Source organism: Patagioenas fasciata, chromosome 21 (assembly GCF_037038585.1).
Source record: "Patagioenas fasciata isolate bPatFas1 chromosome 21, bPatFas1.hap1, whole genome shotgun sequence".
Lineage (NCBI taxonomy): Eukaryota > Metazoa > Chordata > Aves > Columbiformes > Columbidae > Patagioenas > Patagioenas fasciata.
The window spans coordinates 523,710-543,844 of record NC_092540.1 but is presented as its reverse complement, the minus strand read 5'-3'; the positions used below and the strand labels follow the sequence as shown (position 1 = coordinate 543,844).

The 20,135-nt window shown below is 51.5% G+C and overlaps 2 protein-coding genes across 2 annotated transcripts in view; one reads left to right on the top strand and one right to left on the bottom strand.

Annotated features, from left to right (window-relative positions):
* Nucleotides 1-1,656, top strand: part of HMGA1 (high mobility group AT-hook 1) — an 11,079-nt gene extending 9,423 nt beyond the window's left edge. The window contains exon 5 of the mRNA XM_071817847.1: nt 135-1,656. Within this exon, the coding sequence (XP_071673948.1) occupies nt 135-140 (6 nt within the window). The 3' untranslated portion in view covers nt 141-1,656. The remainder of the gene's footprint in view (nt 1-134) is intronic.
* NUDT3 (nudix hydrolase 3) lies at nt 942-20,135 on the bottom strand. Its single transcript, XM_065854264.2, has 5 exons — nt 19,593-20,135; nt 10,503-10,613; nt 4,097-4,141; nt 3,564-3,648; nt 942-3,286 (listed from the first exon to the last, which is right to left on the bottom strand). The coding sequence occupies exons 1-5, from the start codon at nt 19,689-19,691 to the stop codon at nt 3,117-3,119; spliced, it is 510 nt and encodes a 169-aa protein (XP_065710336.1). The 5' UTR covers nt 19,692-20,135; the 3' UTR covers nt 942-3,116.

The following is a 20,135-nucleotide window of genomic DNA, read 5'->3' as shown; positions in this document are numbered from 1 at the left end:
GCTGGTAGGAGAGAGATCAGGCAGCAGAGCCGGGGCTGAAATACTGGCGTGTTTATTGGTTGGCACGAGACTACAGCCCACGCTCGTCAAACCTGCATCAACTGGTTTGTAATCATTTCATTTTCTATGGACAGCGATGACCTCCCCTTGCACACAATTCAAACAGAGGCAACATCTGGAAAGACCCGGCTGCTGTGCACCAGCGCAGCTTCACACCGGCCCAACATCTGGCCCAAAGACCCGGACTCAGCGCGGATGGGACGAGGAACGCGTGGATGTGATGAGGAATGGGTGGATGGGACGAGGAACGCGTGGATGGGACGAGGAACGGGGACACAGCGCACTGGGAGCACCGGGAGCGGGTCCCCAGCCGACACAGTCACTAGATGATGCTCTGAGGAAGCGGGAAGAGCCGGGGGGAAATCGAGTCACTTAACCGCAGGACCAGAGCAGCCCATGAGTTACACAAAGTTGCTGAGTATCTTTATACGATAAAAGCTCTTCACACCCACAAGTGTCTGCAACAACCTCAACTCTCGGTGCAAGTCTGGCTAAGGAGACTGATGGGTTTTGATCCTCTCCCAAGAATCAGCACCAACTGCAGCTTTGACTCTGGGGACATGAAACATTCCCACGCACGGCGACCCAGAGCGTGTCCTTACAACAGCTCCTTTGTCACTAATAAAGTTCGACTGCCGGTCCCAAATCAATTTAACATCATTTCAGATAAAACTCACCTAAACTGCCAGTGCCCACTGTGTCAGTCACCAAAGAGCCTCGGTGCTGAGGAGGACAGGGTGCAGCTCGCACAGGATTCGGCCGGGCAATCCACGGCACACGAATAGAGGCTGTTTCTACCCCAGGAACTGTTTCCAGCTAAGGCGTAATATCAGCCACTCCACCTTACCGTGTTAACAGCATCAGTTCATGCCACATTAAAACACTTTCTTGGCACAATTTATTTTCTGACCCAAACAAATAAGCCATTAGCAAGTCATTAACAATATTCTACCCTAAATTGTCAGTTTAACAGCCCTGTAAAAACATTTTTAGTTTAAAAACAAAAGTGTGCATGCTGTTGATATTAAAACTGCAGTTACTCTTTCGGGAGTACCAGCTGTTTGTTGCAAAGCGTTCCCAACACACTCATCTGTGCAGAGGACAGAACCCGCCAAGGCGGCAGGCGCTGGGAGAGGCCGCTCGCGGCTCCAGCGGCGGCCGCGCTCCTCGTGCGCTCCCTTCCAGCCCCTCGCAGGGTTTGGTTCAGGCCGAGCAGCAGAGAGTGAGACAGTGTTTATTGTGCATTCGTCTCTAAGTTGAAGTGAACTGAACTGGTGCAATTCAGGCTCAGTTCCAGGTACTGGTGGTTTCAAGCTCGTTCTTGAATAACTCCTCTCAGCTCTTCCTTACGCATGGTTTTCCATGTCAGGCTCCACTGGCACTGCTCCTGGCACTGCCGCTCCACGCCGATGAAAGCAAGAACAGGGAGCGGAACAGAAAAGGGTCCTGAAACAAACAGCCTCTTGCCAAGGCAGCACGGATACCATTCCCTCGTGTCCCGGGCTCCATGGATATTTCTATCAGATTTTCATACTCTAAGTGCTCCTCGGGAAGAGAGAAAACTCTGAACAGTGAGTATTTATTAGAACTTTTCTTTTGTTAAATAAAGAGGAGGAAAAAAGGAAAACCAGAGTACTGCAGATTTAATTTCACATCTTGGCTATGCTCTGACGAGGAGAAGTTACTGAAGTCAGCAACTACTTCTTGTCCCAAGCCAGGGATTAATTAATGCCCCTCCCAAAACTTGTACCTGTCCAACCCCCCCAGCCCCAACCCTTCCCGTTTCATTTCCCAACTAGACAACACTGTTGGCAAATCAAGACAGCATGAGACTTACATCAATAAAAATAACAACAAAAAGTGAAGTGTGCCAATGCATCGGGGGAACCGTCCGACAGAGCGGCGGGGGCTGCAGGCTCTGCTCCCGCAGCTGCGCCCGCGCCCAGGGAGAGTTTGAACGTTCCAGCGTGCCCGTGGTGCCACCGGAAGTGCTGCAGAACCACACGACAAGACACTGGGCACCTGAACTTTAGCCCAGGACTCGTGTTCAGGGACACGCACGGTTGTCCAAGCGAGGGGCCGGGCGGTAGCGCTCAGCAAGCACAATCCGATGCGTTAGCACGAATTCCCCGTCTCCGGTTCGGCTCGGTGTAAGGCATGTGGACAAGAGGAGCCGTCAGCAGAGCGCGGCGGGATCGGCGGCAGCGGTGAGCGACGCTCCAGTTTGTCTGACTTTGACCCCGCTCTCAATCCCTGATTCCTACCACAGACAATGAAATTCAGTTTCTATCGCAGCGTTTCGGAGGCTATTTATTTTTGGCCAAGCGTTAAAGACCAACTCCTTTTTGTTTTGATGAAAATGCGGCAACATTGGCAGAAGCTGCAGGAGAAGGAGCGGGGATGTCTGCAGGTGCTCAGACTGCCCTCGAGTGTCACTGCACTGAATCAGGAGGTACCGGATGGGAGCAAACGGGCCCAGCCACGAGCACCGTCACAGAACGCGGATGTTTGAAAACAGAACAGAAGGCAAACAGCTTGGTTACGAACCCTTCCTTTCGGAAGCAGACCAGGAGTAAAAAATTCCCGCAAAATTAAAAGGTTAGATTCTCCATCTAAAAAAAGTTTATACATACGCGCTGAAAGTGACCACCACACAGGTCTGAACAGCACCTGACAGTACAGACTAAGACTTAAAGAGCTGATCTCACATTTGGAGTCTTTAATTAAAAAAAGAGTGGCTGTGGCTGGGAGGACACGAACGGGACACTTGAGAACACAGGCAGAGGCAGAAGGGGCACCTCGCCGGCCAGGCCGTGGAAGTGGCGTCACGGGAAGGGGCACTTCATGCACAAAATGTATTTTACAAAATACATATCCAAAAGAGCAAAAAAAGCCAACAACGACCAAAAAAAATCCCACCTTGCACTAAACGGTAGCACTCTCAACACCTGCTCTGCTGCCCAGGCCTTGGGTGATAGAGGAGGCGTGTGAAAAAGGGGCGCGGGGATCCGTGTTTCAGTCTGTTTGTCAAACTGCTCCCACAGGGACGTCTGCAGTCATCTGATGTCGGACACGGAGCCCTCGGCGTACGTCGTGGTCATGACGGGAGTGCCGTTGTTCGCCAGACAACCTTGCCTCAAGGTTTCAAAATACGAGGCTTGCACTGGTTTATGATACTGCAGAACTTTGATGGCATCTTCTATCTTAAACCATTCCCTTTTCCTTCCTGCGGGTAGAACGAAAAGTGAGTAGATGCAGCAAAACAACGTTCACCTTTCTATGGTTAAACACTACTGTTGATCAGCTTTCAGTCATTATCACGCGCACTAATGCTGCAGGAATAATTACACTGTGTAGCAAAGTGTCAGCTCAAAAAACACTGGGAAAGTTTCTCTCCGTATTCTCTGATCAAGGGCCACCAACTCCAAACACGCCACGGACGGCTCCCCTGTTCCCACGACGGGTGTGGGGACAGGGGGACAGCGGCAGCAGGAACGGCTTACCAATATTGACGGAGTCCTCCCAGTCCTCCAGCACCTCGGTGACGATGAGCACGTACACGTACGTCCGGTGCTTCCTGTCGCGGTTCTGGAAGGCAAGGGGAGCACGGTGAGCGCGGAGCTCCAAGGCGCGAGGGGAGCGCGGGCCGCACGCTGCTGCGAATGCTGCTGCACCTCGCGCAGCTCCGCGCATTGTACCTGCCTATTGAAAATCACCGCAATTTGAACGAGAGTATTAATTACTGAAAGTACGAATAGGGATTGCGGCCGAAGGTCTCGCTCCTGATTGTTAGGGCAGTGTTTTGGGGAGGTTCTGTGGCGGTTGAAGGCACTGGGAATATTCACCACGACACTGCCCTGTCACTGACCAGTTCAGCCCAACCGGGAATGGCACATCAGTCACTTTATTTAATGGAGAGTTTTAAGTTTTCCTTCAAACACATTATGTAGTTTATTTCATAACAAACTAGGAAGTGATTTTTACCCCAAGACAATATTTACATCAAAATTTCGGAGCCTCAGTATCCGTAACTTACCTCAAAAATTCCCACTAATCTTCCTAACGTCCCTTTCACGCCAGCCTAGGGAAGTTCAGAGAGAAAGAAGAGGCTTTAACACCAGGTTGTGAGACATTTCCTCAGCGCTTGTGAGGAGCACATGAAGCAAAAGCTGCAAATTTCTGTTAATCTGAAAACAACACGGTTGTGAAAAAAACTACACAACTGTATCAGGAGCTCTAACCACGCACACATTCCCAGGAGCTTTTTCTTCTTTTTCTATATTAAACACATTTTGGCCTCGATCTGGAGGAAATGTATTTGCTGGTTACCAATTGAACGGCGAAACACCCCGAGCAGGCAGGCTCTGCGCCGAGGGGGCTCCGCCGCCACCGCACGCCCGCTCCCCATCGCCACCACACACCGCCCTTTCCCATCACTCACGTTCCCTCCTCGCAGCTGCAAACGCCCGGAACTCGTGTGCTATGGCCAAGATGAGATTTCGCTCCATGACTTAGCTGCTCTGAAACAACACGCAGTCCGGCACACAACCCAGCCACGGCTGGAAGGTGAATTCAGCACCACATCCCGAGCCGCTCAGGCAGACGGTGCCCGGGGGGCCTGACCGTGTCCGGCTTTTCTCTTCCCCCCACTCCCATGGTGTTGGTTTGGTGGGTTTTTTAAACTGCTTGGGTGAGGGTAACTAAATATTTCCTAAGACAAACGCTCCGTGCTGAGCAGCTGCGATGCGCCCTTTGCCGCCTGCTCAGCTTCCGACCACTCGCTGCACAGTCACGCGCTCTCAGGAAGGCAGAACTTTTAGTAACGAAAGGATTTTGCAGTTAGGTTCCCAGCCCACAAGTGAAGACACAGACAGCGCACACCAGAGGCCGCGGCACCTCGCGAGGGCTCCTGATGGCAGCTGGCGGCAGAGCTGTCCCCACAGAGCAGGATCTGCAGCTCCCGGACTGCGGCGTTCATAGAAACCTGTAATTCTCCCTGTCCCACGCTCCCCGAGCTCTGCTTCTAGGAAAGAGCTTTTCAACTCAAACCTTTCTGTTGGTTTTGGATCCAAAATGCGTTGTCTCATCAGTATTTCTGCCGTTCTGCTCGGCCCGTAGGCAGAGCACCGACTGAGCCGCGGGGCTATTTCTGGAGCCGCCCGCAATTCCACGAAGGTCAATGTCCGTGTGTCTGCGCACGGTCGGACAGAGCTCGCTGACCTTTGCGGATGAGCGACCGCTCATGTGCACAAGTGCGCTGCGAAGCGGGATCAGCCCCTCAGAACCGAGCTGGAAAGCGAGCGCGAACCCGCAGAGCCAGCCCGAGCAGCCCGTCCCCAGCGCCCACAGGGACCCGGGCACGCGGAGCCCTCCCCGCCGGCCTGGTCACACCAGGCGGGAACGCGCTCCGCATGCACACCGACCTCATCCTCCGTTCTGCACAAAAAGCCACGCCAAGACAAACACGCGCTGTAGGAAAATCACACTGAATTATCATTAGACAGCCTGGGTAGGTAAATCGTGGTCTCTATACAATCGCATACTTCATTCAATGGAACCAACAAATGTGGGAGTGGAATTCAGAGTCTCACACAACTTGCCCAAGACATTCAAGAAAACAATCTATAGCTGTTGTCACTAATGAAGCGAGGCAGATAACGAGCAGCACAAGTGCCAGGCTCCTCTCTGGGCGAGCTCCAGAGCTCCAGCCCTCAGCTCCTTCCGACCGCGCTGCAGGACAAGCAGCGTTTTCTTGGAAAGCTCAAAGCATGGTCACAGGCTCAGCCAGGCCTGAAGCTGGATCTAAATCCTAATTCGCACCAGATGACTCAGGAATCTTCTCCTCGGTGGGAAGCGCGCTGAGGAGCCCCTGCCCTCGCGGGCACGGCAGCGTCTGGCGGAGGCAGCGCAATTTATTCGGGCACGTTCCCCCCAAGCCTTGGAAGGGCTGCACGTGGGACCCCTGCTGCCGTCCTCAGAACACACACGTGTCCCAGGAGGATGCCACTGAACCTGTCAACAAAGGCCAGGAGGGCACCAGCACCAACTGTTCCATCTGCAGCGCAGAAATAAAGCAAATCCCCAGGAAGACACACTCAGGTATGAAAGGGGACAGACAGAGCCTGCAAAACATGCTTCTTCTCCACTGCTCTGCAGCCCCAAATCAGTTTCTATGTCCGAGGCGTCCCTGCAGGAACAGGCGCAGCTGGCAGAAGTGCCCCGAGTCACAGAGTCACAGCCAGTGTCCCCAGAGCAGCACGGGCTTCAAACCGCTGCGCGCCCCGAGGGCTGGGCTGGGCTTTCCGGACAAGGAACAAAAGATCTGGAGGAAATGAAGCTTTACTAGTTCTGCTGCTCATGGAACAACTTGTTTTAATAAAGAAAGATTACTGAAGACATCCAAGAACAGCAGGTTCAGGTTTCAAAGCTGAAAATAAGTTCGGGTCAGATGCAAAAAGCAGCCTGCAGCAACACCATCTGTTCCCTGGGACGGCTTTCATTTCCTTCCATCTGAGCTAAGAAAATGTGGGCTGGAATTCCAGCTATTTGACTTTGCTCTATTAGGCTCTCAGCCTGCATCTGCTACAGATTACTGCTGGGCAGGACTGCGGGCAAAGCCCAGTCTGCGCTCTATCCCGCGCTGGGGCAGTGAATCACCCAGCAGCGCTGCCGGCCGGCCCGTCCACACGCAGCCACGGGCCTGCGAGGCCAATCCGGCTCTGCTGTGTCTCACAGGGGGCTACACCGACCCAGCTGGTTCTTCGCTGCATTACAACCGATACGTGCTCCTGCATTTGTGGAGTAGACATTAAATACCGCGACGGAGAGAAGAACTTAAAGACGTCGCACTCATTCTGAAGGGGCTTGAGGACAGCAGGGAACGCGGTCCCCGGTGTGCACTAGTACTGGATCTAGGAAGAGTGCGATGCCATCAGCTCAGCCACCGGGCCACAGTCCTTGCGACATTTAAAAAAGAGCATTCCTATTTTAGCCCTGGAAGATACCAATATTCATATTCTAAATTACTAACAAAATACATGGAACAGAAAAGGCTATTTATAAAGCATGTTTAAGAGGGGAAAAGAGAAACAACAGATCAAAGTACTATCATGATGGACTATTTTTGATACTGGCATCACTTGCTGTTTGATCACAGATCCCATGAAGAAAGCACAACTAATGCTCCTGGAATTTTACAGAACTTGACATTTACTAAGTATTTAAAGGTCAGGATGTGAAAGATGCTCTAAGTGCAAAATGAAATGCCTTTGGGTTTAACAGATGAGCGTGGAGCTTTTTTTCAAAGTCACTCTATGATAAGTTTAATCTAGGGCATCTATTTCTAAAACATGTTCTTCACCAGTTGCTCACACCCATAAAAAACCCTTATTCCTAACACATTAGTTTTGGGGAGAGAATGCAAAAAATCCAAGAATGAAGAAGCAAAATACACTCCATTTGTGCTAATGACCGTTTTAAAAGGGCTCATCGTCTTCCTCGAGGGCGAAGCCTAGAGCGCACCTGGAGGTCCCCGCTGTGCAGGACAGACTCCGCATCTCCCGCACCTGTCGGCAGTGAGCGGGTTCGGACTGAAGGCTGCTCCCCTCCGGTGCGCCCGCCTGCGGCCCCCTGGCTGCACACGGCGCCCACAACTCAAGTCACTTCAGATGTGATGCAGACGACAGCGAGCGTGACAAGGGTGAGTACCTGTCTGCTTTAATACTTGTGCTGGCAGAGATTAACGTAGATAAGGACTATGGCAAACTGGGACAAGGACTTGAACTCAAACTGGGACAGAAGCACTGCAGTTTCACGTGAGTCAACATTTCATTCGCAGGGGTCTTCTAAAACACAGAAAATCAAAAAGAGGGAAAGGTCCGATTTCTTTAAATGACAGTTATTCCAGCAATCACACGGATAAACTCAAACACATATGTGGTGACATTAAAACGGTGAATACACAAGTTAAAAATCTTAGTTTAGGGAAGCATATTTTCAAAAGCAAATGCATGACATGCGAAAAAAAGAATGAATTGAGCAAAACCAGCCTATTGTCGTCTTCAAAGAGCACAAGCAGCTGAAAGGAAAACGAGTCCTCCCAGCTCTTCCAACTGGCTCGTATTAAAACGGAGAAGGCATACCAAAGTCAGCGAAAGAAAGCCCACTAATTTCTTCCACAACTTTGACGAGCATGCAAACCACCTTCTCTTAGATAAAATTGACTTTGATTGCCACGGAGGAAACAGGCGCTTCCTCTCCCCACAGGAGCGGCCAACGCTACCTGCTCAGGAACCTCTGCTTTCCCAGCAAGTGCCAGAGGTGCCTGGCCCAGGACAGGAGCAGAGACATCCAGACACCCACCCACCCGGAGATCAGCACCCGCTACCCCGTCTGAAACAGCCCGGACCCACACTCACGGGTGCCCGCGCGTTCCCAGCCAGCGCGCACAGGGGCCGCCCGGCAGCCTCCTCCAACTCCCCTCTGCCAAACCCACAGCAGCAACGGGAACCTGGGGGCACAGCTCCTTACGGCTGGAACACAACCAATGTTCCTCCTGCACGCGCACTCCCCAGCAACATTTCACAGCAAACAGCTCACAGAGCTTCAGACGGCTGATGTGCGTCATTATCTGCGTGCGGGTCACGAGCAGGGTACCGGCACACAAACCCGTCTGAGGAAGGCCCTGCGCACCCGAGAGCCCGCCTGCGCTTGCCAGCCTCAGCAGCAGCGGCAGAGCGCTCCAGTGGCTGCGCACACCCGAGAGGCTGCCCGTCTGCAGACAGCCCTCAGGAAGCCGCTCTGCTAACGGCACCGGAGAGCTGCGTGTCGGGCTGCCAGGGGTGCGGGAGCTCAGCGCTGGAGCCCGCGCTGTTCGCTGCTCGCCCAGCAGCAGCGAGCGGGTCGGGGCTGTGCCGGGAACGGCTCCAGCCTGCCGGGCGCCCGCAGCCTCCATTGCATCGGGCACCGGTCCACGTGAGCAGGGAGCACCAGCTGAGCTGGGGGATTATCCGAGCCAGCCCAAACCAGTTCCCTCGCCGCAGAGCCAAGGGCCGCGCAGCCACCGAGCGCCACGGAACGAGAGGCTGCTCCCAGGGACCCAGGGTTTATGTCATGGATTCGAAAGGCAAAGCCATGCATCTCCTGTATGGACCCGACTGCTATATCCAATAACTGAATTATTAATAATGATTGCGTTGTAGAGCAGGAGGCTGTAGCTAAAAATGTTCCTATTCTGTTTAAACTCACTTTGGCTTGTAATGCATTCAAAAGACTGCTGAGCTACTGAAAAAGCAGGAGGTGTACTACAAGCTGGAAGCAAAATTTGCAAGCAGAGACCCCCAGTACTAGAGGGACCTAAAGATATCTTAACAAACAAACCTTCACAGTACAGTCTTTCCTGTCTTCCCGATGAACTGCTAGGTAGAAACACACAACTCGGGACCCGCCACATCAGGTTAGTCCAGAGGCCCAAATGCTCAGCACGTTGTCAGACAGCAGCAGGTACTTCCAAACACTTCACAGAAAAACCTTCACACACCAGACAATGAAATAAAGCAACTACTGGAGAAGCCTCTTCCCCAGTCACATCAATTAGCTCTTGATTTCTGTTTGCAGCACAGAGATTTATAACCCTCTTGAAAGCATTTTTAATCCTGCCTTACATAACTGTGAACCTACTTGGTCATCCACACAGAATCATTTAATCGTTTACTGAATCCAAGCATCTCTCCAATTTGACAGTATTCAGAAGTGAACTCTGAAGACATGTTTTACATACAGTGTGCCAACTGCCATTTGCTGCCTTCAAATGCCTTATGAAGAATAAAATTGTTCTTCCAGCTTGAAGGGAAAACTATGCACCCATGATCATGGATCTGTCTGAGCTGCTGTTTGATCCCCTTTCTGAAATGGCTTCACGTAAAAACAACAAAACCACAAACACATTAGGAATCGTTGCTTATAACTCTTATGATCAATTTCTCTTATTCACATAAAACCCAAATATGTGTTAGACCAAAACATGCTCAGGTCCCCACATGTGGAATGTCTTTAGTGGCTCATAAGGTCTTATTCCTACTTTCCACCCAAGTATTAAGACAGCTTCACTACAGCACAGCTGGTGGTTTAGGTTCTCTTAAGAAATCATTGTTCTTACAGGAAAACAAATTTGAGAATATCATCGTATGTATTGAAATGACTGTAGCTTAATTTTATCTGTTTTCAGTTAAAGGTGTCAGGTGAGGAGAAGTTCATTCTGAGTGAGAGCCTTAATTACATTCCCACGCTATCTTTACTTAGGACTCCAGTGTCCCTCCCACGTACAACGTGACCCTATAGTCCTGTTCACCCTAAGGAAAACAAGCAAGAGCAACACAGGTTCCCAGAGCCCGGCCGACGCGCAGCAGCGAGGCCGCGGGAGCTCCGGCCTCGCCAGCACTCACCTCTTCACAGACTTCTCGCACAGCGGCCACGTTGGGCTCTTCTTCGGGCTCCATGCCGCCCCCGGGCACGATCCATCGGTCGGGATGACGACTACTGCTCACCAGCAGCACCTGCGGAGAGCGGACACAGCTGACGCGCACGGCCAGGCACGCTGGGCTGCACAGCTGCCAAGAGGAGCTGCGTTTGCGCTTCCCACACCCCCAAGCCAACGCGAGTCCTGAGAACACTCCACTTTTTCCAGCACAGTTCACAGAATCCCAGACTGGTTGGGGTTGGAAGGGACCTCTGGAGACCATCCAGTCCAACCCCCGCTAAAGCACTGAAACTCTGGCCCCATCCTCTTGACATCCCACAGTGTTTAGCCTTCTTCAATGTATAAAACACGACAGTTAGCCATGCCTCAACAGGGCATGTCCACTCCACTCATCCTCTGAGCTCCCGAGGCGGGGGCAGCACACCCACAGCCCCAGCACACACTGCGCTGTGTCCTGTGCCTCTGTCACCCCATCTCTTCCCGCTACACCACAGGACTTTCATTGCACCTGGACTCACCACCAGTATCGTACACATGGAGCATGGACTGAAATTCCTAAGCGTGAGGCCAGGACAAAGTTAAAACAAAAGTAAGGGTCATTTCAATCATGTTTTTTTGCCAGGTAAGGAAGCATCATCTTTGTCATCTCCAATTTCAATTCAGAGTCCCAGCTCAAACAAACAAAGCTGCAGAAACAGCTCTCTGAAAGTCGGTAGAGCACACGCCATGCCACCGAACTCTGCCACCTTCCACTGCTGAGAAAAAGCACCTGCTACGAAATCCCTGGCCACGACTCCTCCAGGAACGCCTGCGGGGCCGCGGGGACGACACAGTGCTGCAGCACACCCGCAGGAACCCCGAGGTGTAAACAGCACTTCCACGCAAAGTACATTAACTTCAGCTGCCCCGGCAGTTGAGCGTTTTCTGAATAGAATTAGCATGAACAGCCCTCGCTGGGAAGGAAAAACCCGTCATTCTCACACTTTTATGTAATCAGACTATTTCCTGTTTAAGAAAAAGGAAATCCCATCAAGAGAGAGCAGGAAACATGCCCTACAAGGTCACTCTTCTACAACAGCTTTACACAGGATATTGCTACCAATGAGCTCGCCCAAGACAAAGGGCCTGGTTCAAAACCAGGGTGAGACACTGGTGTGGTTTAACACACGACACATCTAAAACGTCCCATGGCCCAACACAGGCAACCTGTTCAAAGGGATCGAGTATAAAGGTCGTTCTAACCCAAATCCCTGCTTTCACAAGGCACACACAACACTGAAATATTTAACAAACTGTCCCAAAGGCAGCAAAATGAGATCTGCTGAAAACAGCCTGTCCCTGGAAACCACGAACAGCGGGTGGAACGGCCCAGGTAAGAACTCCACTCCCCACCACAGCCTTCCCCCCAGCCGGGTGGTGAACATAAACACCTGCGACCACTCACTAGCTCCTATGTCTTCAACACCTCAATTTGTGTTCATTAACTTCTTTATTACAGAAAAAGCATTCATTTGACTGTATACTAGAGAAGATATTTTAACCAAAAGAGTCATAAAAATATACCCAAAGTGACTTATTTTATCTTTTAAGTCAGGCCAAAAGACAAAGGACCATGGACTCCCAGCGGGCTCCTGCCAGGCGCTGTGCTTGAGGCGCTGCGGAGGCTCCGGGCCCGGCAGGATCCTCAGCGAGGCCTCGCAGTGCTTTTGGACGAGCATTTGCAGGTATCGCGTCACAGTGCCAAGTTCTGTTTTCCAGGATTGGATTCTGTCATTTCAAAGCAGGGAAATGAGCAACTCAAGCCTCCCTGGCAATGCACGAGGCAGCCCTGAAGTAGCTCTCACACACGATCAATGAAATAAGAGAAAGGTTAGAAAAATAAGCAAAGCTTGAAGGCTCCAGCAGGGGCTCCCAAGCGGTGCTAGGCCGTAGCCCTCATGGCGAGCCGCCTTCAAACCGCCGTGCAGTCAAACGAACAAAGCCCACCAAGCGTCCCGGGGAGCGGCAGGAAAACGCTGAGACTGCTGGACCCACCGCGGCCCCGGGGAGACCCGTGGGAAAGGGGAAAGAGCTGCTCGCCAGGATGGATCTGGGAGCCCCTGATACCAGCACCGACCTTACACGAACAAAGCTGTTGGATTCACAACAGGGTTGGGTTCGTTTGCGTTTTTGTTTCAATTTTCCCCCAGAAATAATGGTGCTCTACTAAACAAAAGGCTAGGCAACCGAAATAAGGCAGAGAATTAGCTCCCAGTTAACAGAGCAGAGATGGAGGGATTCCCAGGTTCTTTCATGCTATGGTGGATTTCAACAACCACCACCACCCAACAAATAAACCAAGAGTAGCTACTCTATAACGAACACAATTCCTAGAAAGAGGCTCCACAGAAGCGTTACAGCACAGACAAAAAGGGCTCCAGCACCATCAGCAGCCGGGTACGCGTGACGAGAACAGGAGCCGTGACCCTCCAGGACAGCCCAGTCCCAGCCCCAGGCCCAGGACAGACCCGAGAGGAACAGACACGGCGTGAAGTACGCGGACTTGGCCCAGCCAGCGCTCTGCTGCCAGGAGCCAATCTATAGCTACTGCCACTGGAACAGCCTCTGCACATTTGTGCTTTCTATCAATATTAAGCCACAAAATCAGGTATTTTGCATAGCAACTAGGGCACAAACCTCCTGACATTTAAACTCCTTTCACACTTCGGCATTATTTATCAGACTGCAAGAAAATAACATCTCACAAGGCGCTGTAGCGAGGCTGGTGAAGATGAGCGACTTCAATGGCTTTCTCCTCTACAATCTGTCTTTGTTGGAAGTTCCATTTAATGAGCCTCTGTATTCAGGAGTTTGCAGTTCAGCTGTGCGAGCGACTCTCCAACGTGCCCCATGACCAAGCAGGATATTGTAGCCGGTGCAGCTCTGTGTCCAGCATAATAAAGACCTTTTATGCTCTTCTCAAACATTCTCACAATCCCAACATATTATTGTTCCTGTACTTAATGCTTTTATATCTGACAAAACTGGGATCTTGATTTGATCACATCGAACCATCTTTAAACATGAAGAACAGCTGGAGAGGAGCAGGAGGGGAAAGGAGACGCTGTGGTTAGCAAAGCCATGCAAAAATCAAATCTAATCTAACCAGCAGAAATGCAGCCTCGATTGCACTACAGCAAAACACGCGTTCGGCCAAACTCCCACCGCGGGATGGCTGAACACACGCACCAGGGCTCGCAGGAGGGATTCTCCGCTCTCTTGCTATTCGGGGCACGTTCCGGAGTCAGCACGCGGCGGTGACGAGCACGGCCTGCGGTCAGCAGCCACAGCCGCCTTGGAACGTGAGCACGGCTTCGGCCAACAGCCACAAAACCTCCCCTGCCCGCAGCCGCGCGGCCTCGCTGCTCCTCAGGAGCTGACACCGCCTCAGACAAGTGGGATGTCACACACCTCGCTCCGGGGTACAAAGCAGCACCCCGACCCCAGTGACACAGTCAGAAGGGTCATTATTCCTGCCGCAGAACTCCACAAACTAAAGCACAAGTCTTCGAAGAGGAGCGAGAGGTGAACTGGAAGGAGTTCAAGTCATTTCAAGCATTTGGATCGTGTCTATGGTACTATAACCACTGAGGAAAAAGGAAAGAAAATCCTGGTTTTAGGCTGTTTCTTAGAGTAACAATAATAAAGCATTGCGTATGGCGCTGCTACGCTGCCTTCAAATACCAAGGGTCATATTACTGTTATTCCAGTTTTCTGGTGACTTTCGAGTGACTGCTTGCTCTCACTGACAAAGAACACCACCCAGAGTCCTCTCCCTCCACCGAAATTATGTGCTAGATAACCACAAAACTTATCTGCGACACGCCTGTCGCAGGACAGGGCAACACCTGGACCAGCGCCGCTTGTTTCGGAGGCCAAGGGCTGATAAGGAGACGCTCCCAGCCAGACCTGGAGCCGAGAACGCGTTTCTGCCTGTCCAAACCAGCCCGCTGACCCCGGACCCGCACAGCTCCACGCGGGTTGGCCCAGAGGAACGCGAGCTTCTAAACTCGCTTTTTTTCTTGGCGGGGGGAGAAATTAAGGGAGTGTTTTGGTCTTTCTACACTGACCAAGTAACCCTGGCTGTCCACAGCTGCACATGTATACACTGACCATTTTGATTATCAAGTCCTATTCATAAAACAAAGCACACAAAAACCCTACAGCCATGAAAACGCCTTCAGAAGCCTTTCAAATATAAGTAGTCAATCCTATGCATAACACCAATATGTCATTTGCACAAGAAACAGTAACCACCCAAGTCAACACCAATGGAAATAACATTCAAACCATCAGAAGCGTCTTTAAAGTAAATCTCCCCAGTAGGTAATTGTATCCCTCTGAATTTCACGTGTTAATGCGAAACTTCTGAGAACAAAGAGTTCCTGTGCATTATCCACTGCACAAACGGCTCAGAGATCCAAATTCTGATGGAAATACGGCACCAGAAGGGTGGGTGACCAGCCTGTGCCCTCAGCCCCGCAGCTCGACTGAAAACAACCGTTCAAAGACACCGGGGACCCGCGTCCCACTTGCTGGGTAGCAGATGCAGCATCTAAACACTGATACCCATAAGGTATTTTCCTGAGCTTCAGCAGCGTCACACAGACTCGATTCCTCAGTTTGACCCAGCTTATCGAGCCCCCAGTAAATCAAGTGAAAATGTAACAATTTTCATTCTTTTGTAGCTTGGGAAAGTACAAGACACCACAGAATCCCTTGTAAAATCATTTCTCAAAAGGCTAGAAAACACTTTTTAAGACAAAAGCTAGGTTTTGCAAAGGTTTATGCTGTTGCTCTTGGAGAAAACCAGCTCCGAGCACCGTGGAGAGGGGCAGCAGAGGCACAAGAGAGCTGTTCCGAACCGGCCCGTATCCTGCGGTGAGGTGTGAGCAGCACGGGGAGAACGTCACAGCCCGTCGATGGAGCTGAAGAGAACACAGAGTCAAGCAGAGCCATCGGAACAGAGATTCTGAGACTATGCCATGGAAAGTACAACGATCATATGATGCTGGGCTCCCTTAACGTCCCACCGGCAAAGTGCTCCAAGTGCTTTCAGCTATTATTATTTTATAGTGAAGCGAACGCACAAAGGAGGCCCAGGAACAGCGTGTGATCATCAGTGTGGTTAAAATCTGAGAAGTGCTGTATGGCACCAGAGCTTCGTTTAAACCTGGCCCGGAGAAGCGAGAAGAAAAAGGGTAGTTTGCATTTAAATGACCTCGTCCAGCCCCGGCTCTGGCCGCTTCGCCTTGGCGCACTCGCACTCACGCCTTCCAGGCGCTGTGTGAAAGTTCTGCTTGCTCCTCTCAATTTAGGCTTCATTCACTGGTAAGAAAAGACATCCAATCCTGGATCCTATTCTTTCCAAAGCATTTCCTCCAAAAAGTCTTTAAAAACACCCGTTGTTAATGAGCAGCTTGTCCTTTCAGCAGATACAATGCAGGCATGCTTAAACCTGTAGCTGCACCAGCGCGGGACTTAAAGCCAAACGGTTCCTTTTCATTTCTGTTCAAATCTAACCCGGAGATGCTGCCGGTGAGAAGGCTTCCATCTGCTCCCCAAGAGTAAGGCAGTAGTGAGATCTGCTGGAACATTTCCTCATTGAAACAGCTGCTCTACACAAAAAAAACACTGGTGTTATTTAGAAATAACACCATAAGAGCAATATTGAGAGGCACTGACATCACGAGCAATAAAATGAGTGATTTCAGTGATAACACGAGACTTGGAATCTCTTGATCTGCACATCCTCCTTCCCCACGTTCGCAGGAACACAAATATCAGGGGAGTTTACTGCATCGGATGGGATGAAAACGGCAGAGTCCCCATGTCCGCTGCTCAAAGGTCCTTTGAAGTCTGTCCACACTCGCTTTGAATTAACCCCGCTGATTCCCCTGCTCTCCCTCTCCCAGGGAGACGTCGCTGCGTGGTGGCTTTACTGGTTATGAAACGGATTTCTCCATACAGCCCAATTCAGAATTGTAGGTTTTGCTCCACCTGAGATCCGTGTTTAAGTGAATTCTCCCTCTGCTGCTTTCTAAAGGAACGTGTAACAAAGACAGCTTCTCAGCCAACGTTTGGTCCGAAAACGTTCCAGAGCTTTGCATGTCCCAAACACAACAGAGAAAACGCGCAGCCTCAAGGAAAACCACATCACTCAAAAACTAAAAAACCCAAAGTTTTATTATGTTAAGGCTCTGTATTTGCAAATTCAATGCCTAGCCAAAGACAGGCTGGTTTAGCAATCTCCACTGATCACTGAGATGTTAAAGAAAATAAAGTCAATGAACTGAAGAGTTAGGGCGTAAATACCTAAAACGAAAAAAAATGTCTCCTCTGTAAGTGTAATCAGAATTTTTGTTATTTCTTCTCGTTCACTGACAAAATTGTTTAATTCAGGAGCTAATTAGAGGTTCAAGAAGGGAGAAAAGTTGCTTTTTAAAATTCATAGCAGGAAGTGAAGGAGAAACACGAGAGCTGAGATCTTAAAAGAAACAGCAACTAGAAAACACCAGTCCTAGACAAATCTAATACTTAGTTTAAGTCATTTATCAAAACAGTTTTTGCCTGTTTTCTCTTTAAACAGTAAGCGTTTAACAGACCTTTAACCAGCCCACTTTGGTTCTGGGTTTTCCTGCTCCCTGGAGAGCCCTTTTAAAGAGATCTCAATTTCCATTTACACAGAAGTAACTGATGATAATAAAATATGTCAGTAGCACAAGAAAAATCATTATTCTCCAACAGGAAACCAAAAAATCTTTCACAGACACGTTAAACTCCGTAACTGTGCACAGACACCACCTTTCTCGCCACCGAAGAAGTGCACGTAGCACTAAGATTAGACAAGTAGACTCCTTTCGAACTGAGGCTGACACGTCAACAAATGAGAATGACCCTAAGAAACAATTAGAAAGAGAAAGCAATAAAAATCAAGGTTCCCTGCTTGCTGATGCCAATGATCAATACGAGCACCACGTAAATGGCTTCAGGCCTCTGCCCGAGCTGAAGCGCCGTGTCTGTGGAGGAGCACTGGGGTGGGACCCGATCCCTTTCCTAATGCATTGGTTGGAAAAGTCCACTTCATGACGGACATTGCAGTGTCAGGTCGTGTTAAATAACAGACACCACAAACACACGCGGTGTTCGGAAGCCTGGGATGTCCTCGGGAGGCCAGTCCAACATGAAACAAAACTGTAATTCATTGCTTCACTATCTCTGTGTCTCAATTAAAAAAGAGCACACACACGCACTTGAGGAAATCAACGTCCATCCCGTGCTGCATCACTCACGAAGCGAGCAGTGCCCTGTCCCCGCCGCAGAGCAGCGCGGCACCGCGGCGTGGCTGGGGGCGGCAGAGCAGGTGCTCGCAGCACAGCCCCGCTGCCCAGAGCTCCGCTCGCTGCCCAGAGCTCCGCTCGCTGCCCAGAGCTCCGCTCGCTGCCCAGGGCAGACCCACGGACGGGGCACAGTCAGCACCAGGCACCACCACCCAGCTCCTGCCGTCCAAACCGCACACGCACCTTCCTGCCCCGGGTCTTCCTGAGCAACTCCAGCCTGAAACGGCACCGATTACATCTGCAAACCAAGCCACGGCACAGACACGACTTTGACATCAAAATGGATTTAAAGCTCAACCTTGAGCAAACTTAACCAGCTTAACTATACGGAAAGAAATCTGTCATAAGTTAGCATGCCTCGGGAACGAGTTTACTTTTCTTTCTTTGACCATCTCGGGTCAGTATTGTGGAAGTGCCATGTTAACAGACCCTTGTGTCACCGACACCATTCTGAGCTCTGCACACCAGTTCCCAGAAGACAGGAGAGACCTGCTGTGGGGCTGGCTGAAGCGGTGGGGCCGGCCGGAGTCGCTGGAGCCGTGGGGCTGGCCGGAGCCGTCGTGACATACAGACCAACAACCAGCCAGGAGCTGGGTGCATCAGGCAGCTGTTAAAATCACATTTCTGTCTTCAACCACACTGTAGTCAAACAAGGTCAAGCATCTGACTCTGGAGAAGAATTGCCACACAAGTTGTGTGAAAGCGCATCAGGAAGCCCAGATGCCTTCAGCCACCTGTGCTGATTAGCCCCAGCATCATGACACAACACAATTATGTTCTTCTTCATAGTTAGATCAAAGTATCATAAATTTCCTGAAAGTCAGTGGGAAGGACCAGCTATGATGAACGCTTCACCAAAACACATTGTTTTCATTTCAAACTACTTATGCTTGAAATGTTGACACTTCACCATGACAGCACAGCTACGCGGGGTTTGTCAAGCCTCCCTCACCGTGTTAAATAATAACTGAACCGTATGCTAATTCACTCTCCTCCAGTGAACTGTCGGCATTCCCTTCCGATTTCCTGTAGCTACAAATATGATAATCAGGAGAACAAAGACTTCAGCACAGCCCACTCAGGAACCAGTAAATGAAATGAAGTATGCCTGACTGCAGAAGAAGAGAAAAAGAGACGCACAGCCTCGCTTGTCCCCAGTGCCCCAAGCCCACGTTAAGATATCGAAAGAACGGTGAAAAACTGCACATCTGAGTAAACTTTTTCATTTTAAGTTCAGAGAACAGAGCCACTCGGCAGCCCGGCCGCCCCCAGCTCCCGGTCCACCTTTAATTCCCACTTCCTCCCGCCGCTCTGGACAGCGGCTCCTGGCACTCCAGCAGGCCCCTTTTATCCCAGTTTCTTTTTATAAATCCGAGGTCAGGTTTCCTCTCCCATCTCATGTGATGCGCTGCACTGAAGTTCTGCCAGTGTGGTCGCTCCACTCCACTGCCAAATCCCATCCTGTGCCACAGCGCTCCTACCAGACCGTTCCGCCACCCCACCAGCGTTTAGATCGGGGCATTTTTCTCGTGTTTGGCGGAGAAAAATAAAGGGGGAGAAACACCAGCTTCCCAAGAGACGTTCAATTGCATCTAGAAAAAAAAATCCCCCCGCAACCAAGCCACCGCCGGCGGCTGCGGGCGCCGCGCGGTCCCCGTGCCCCGCCGGTCCCTCACCTCCTCCTCGCTCTCGCTGCGGAAGCACAGACAGGCCGCCCGCTTCTTGTAGCCGTCCCCGTCGTAGGTGCGCGTCTGGTTGGACTTGAGCTTCATCATCCTCCGCTCCGAGGGGGCGGCCGAGGGGGGAGGCCGCAGGACGGCGGGGCCGCGGCCTAGAGGGCGGGGGCGGGCAGGACCCGCCGGGGCTCCCGCGAGGGGCGGGCGGGAAGGACGGGGGGACAGAGGGGGGCCGCCTCCCCGTGACAGTCTCTCTCTCGGTCTCGCTCTGTCTCCCGCAGGCCGGGAGCCGCCCGCTACGCGCTGCCGCCTTTCGCCCGCCTCATCCCGCCCTTCACTTCCAGCCGCTCCGTCGCCGCTGCCAACGCTCCGGCCACCGCCAACGACGACGACCGCGACGCCATCTTGGGGCACGCTACGCAAACGGCGTAGAGCCGCCGGGCGGGGGAGGCGGCGGCTGCCCCCTGCCGCTACACGGCGCGCCCGCCACGCAGACGGCGCAGCGCGGCTTCCAGAATCGCTCCCCCCCGCGGAGACACCGCT

Excerpts from the sequence above, each read along its gene's own strand:
- NUDT3 (XM_065854264.2), bottom strand. The coding sequence starts at position 19,691 with ATGATGAAGCTCAAGTCCAACCAGACGCGCACCTACGACGGGGACGGC. Across the intron at positions 10,614-19,592 it reads GCAGCGAGAGCGAGGAGGAG|GTGCTGCTGGTGAGCAGTAG; the intron begins GTGAGGGACCGG and ends CGCTCTCCGCAG. Across the intron at positions 3,649-4,096 it reads GATTAGTGGGAATTTTTGAG|AACCGCGACAGGAAGCACCG; the intron begins GTAAGTTACGGA and ends CTTGCCTTCCAG.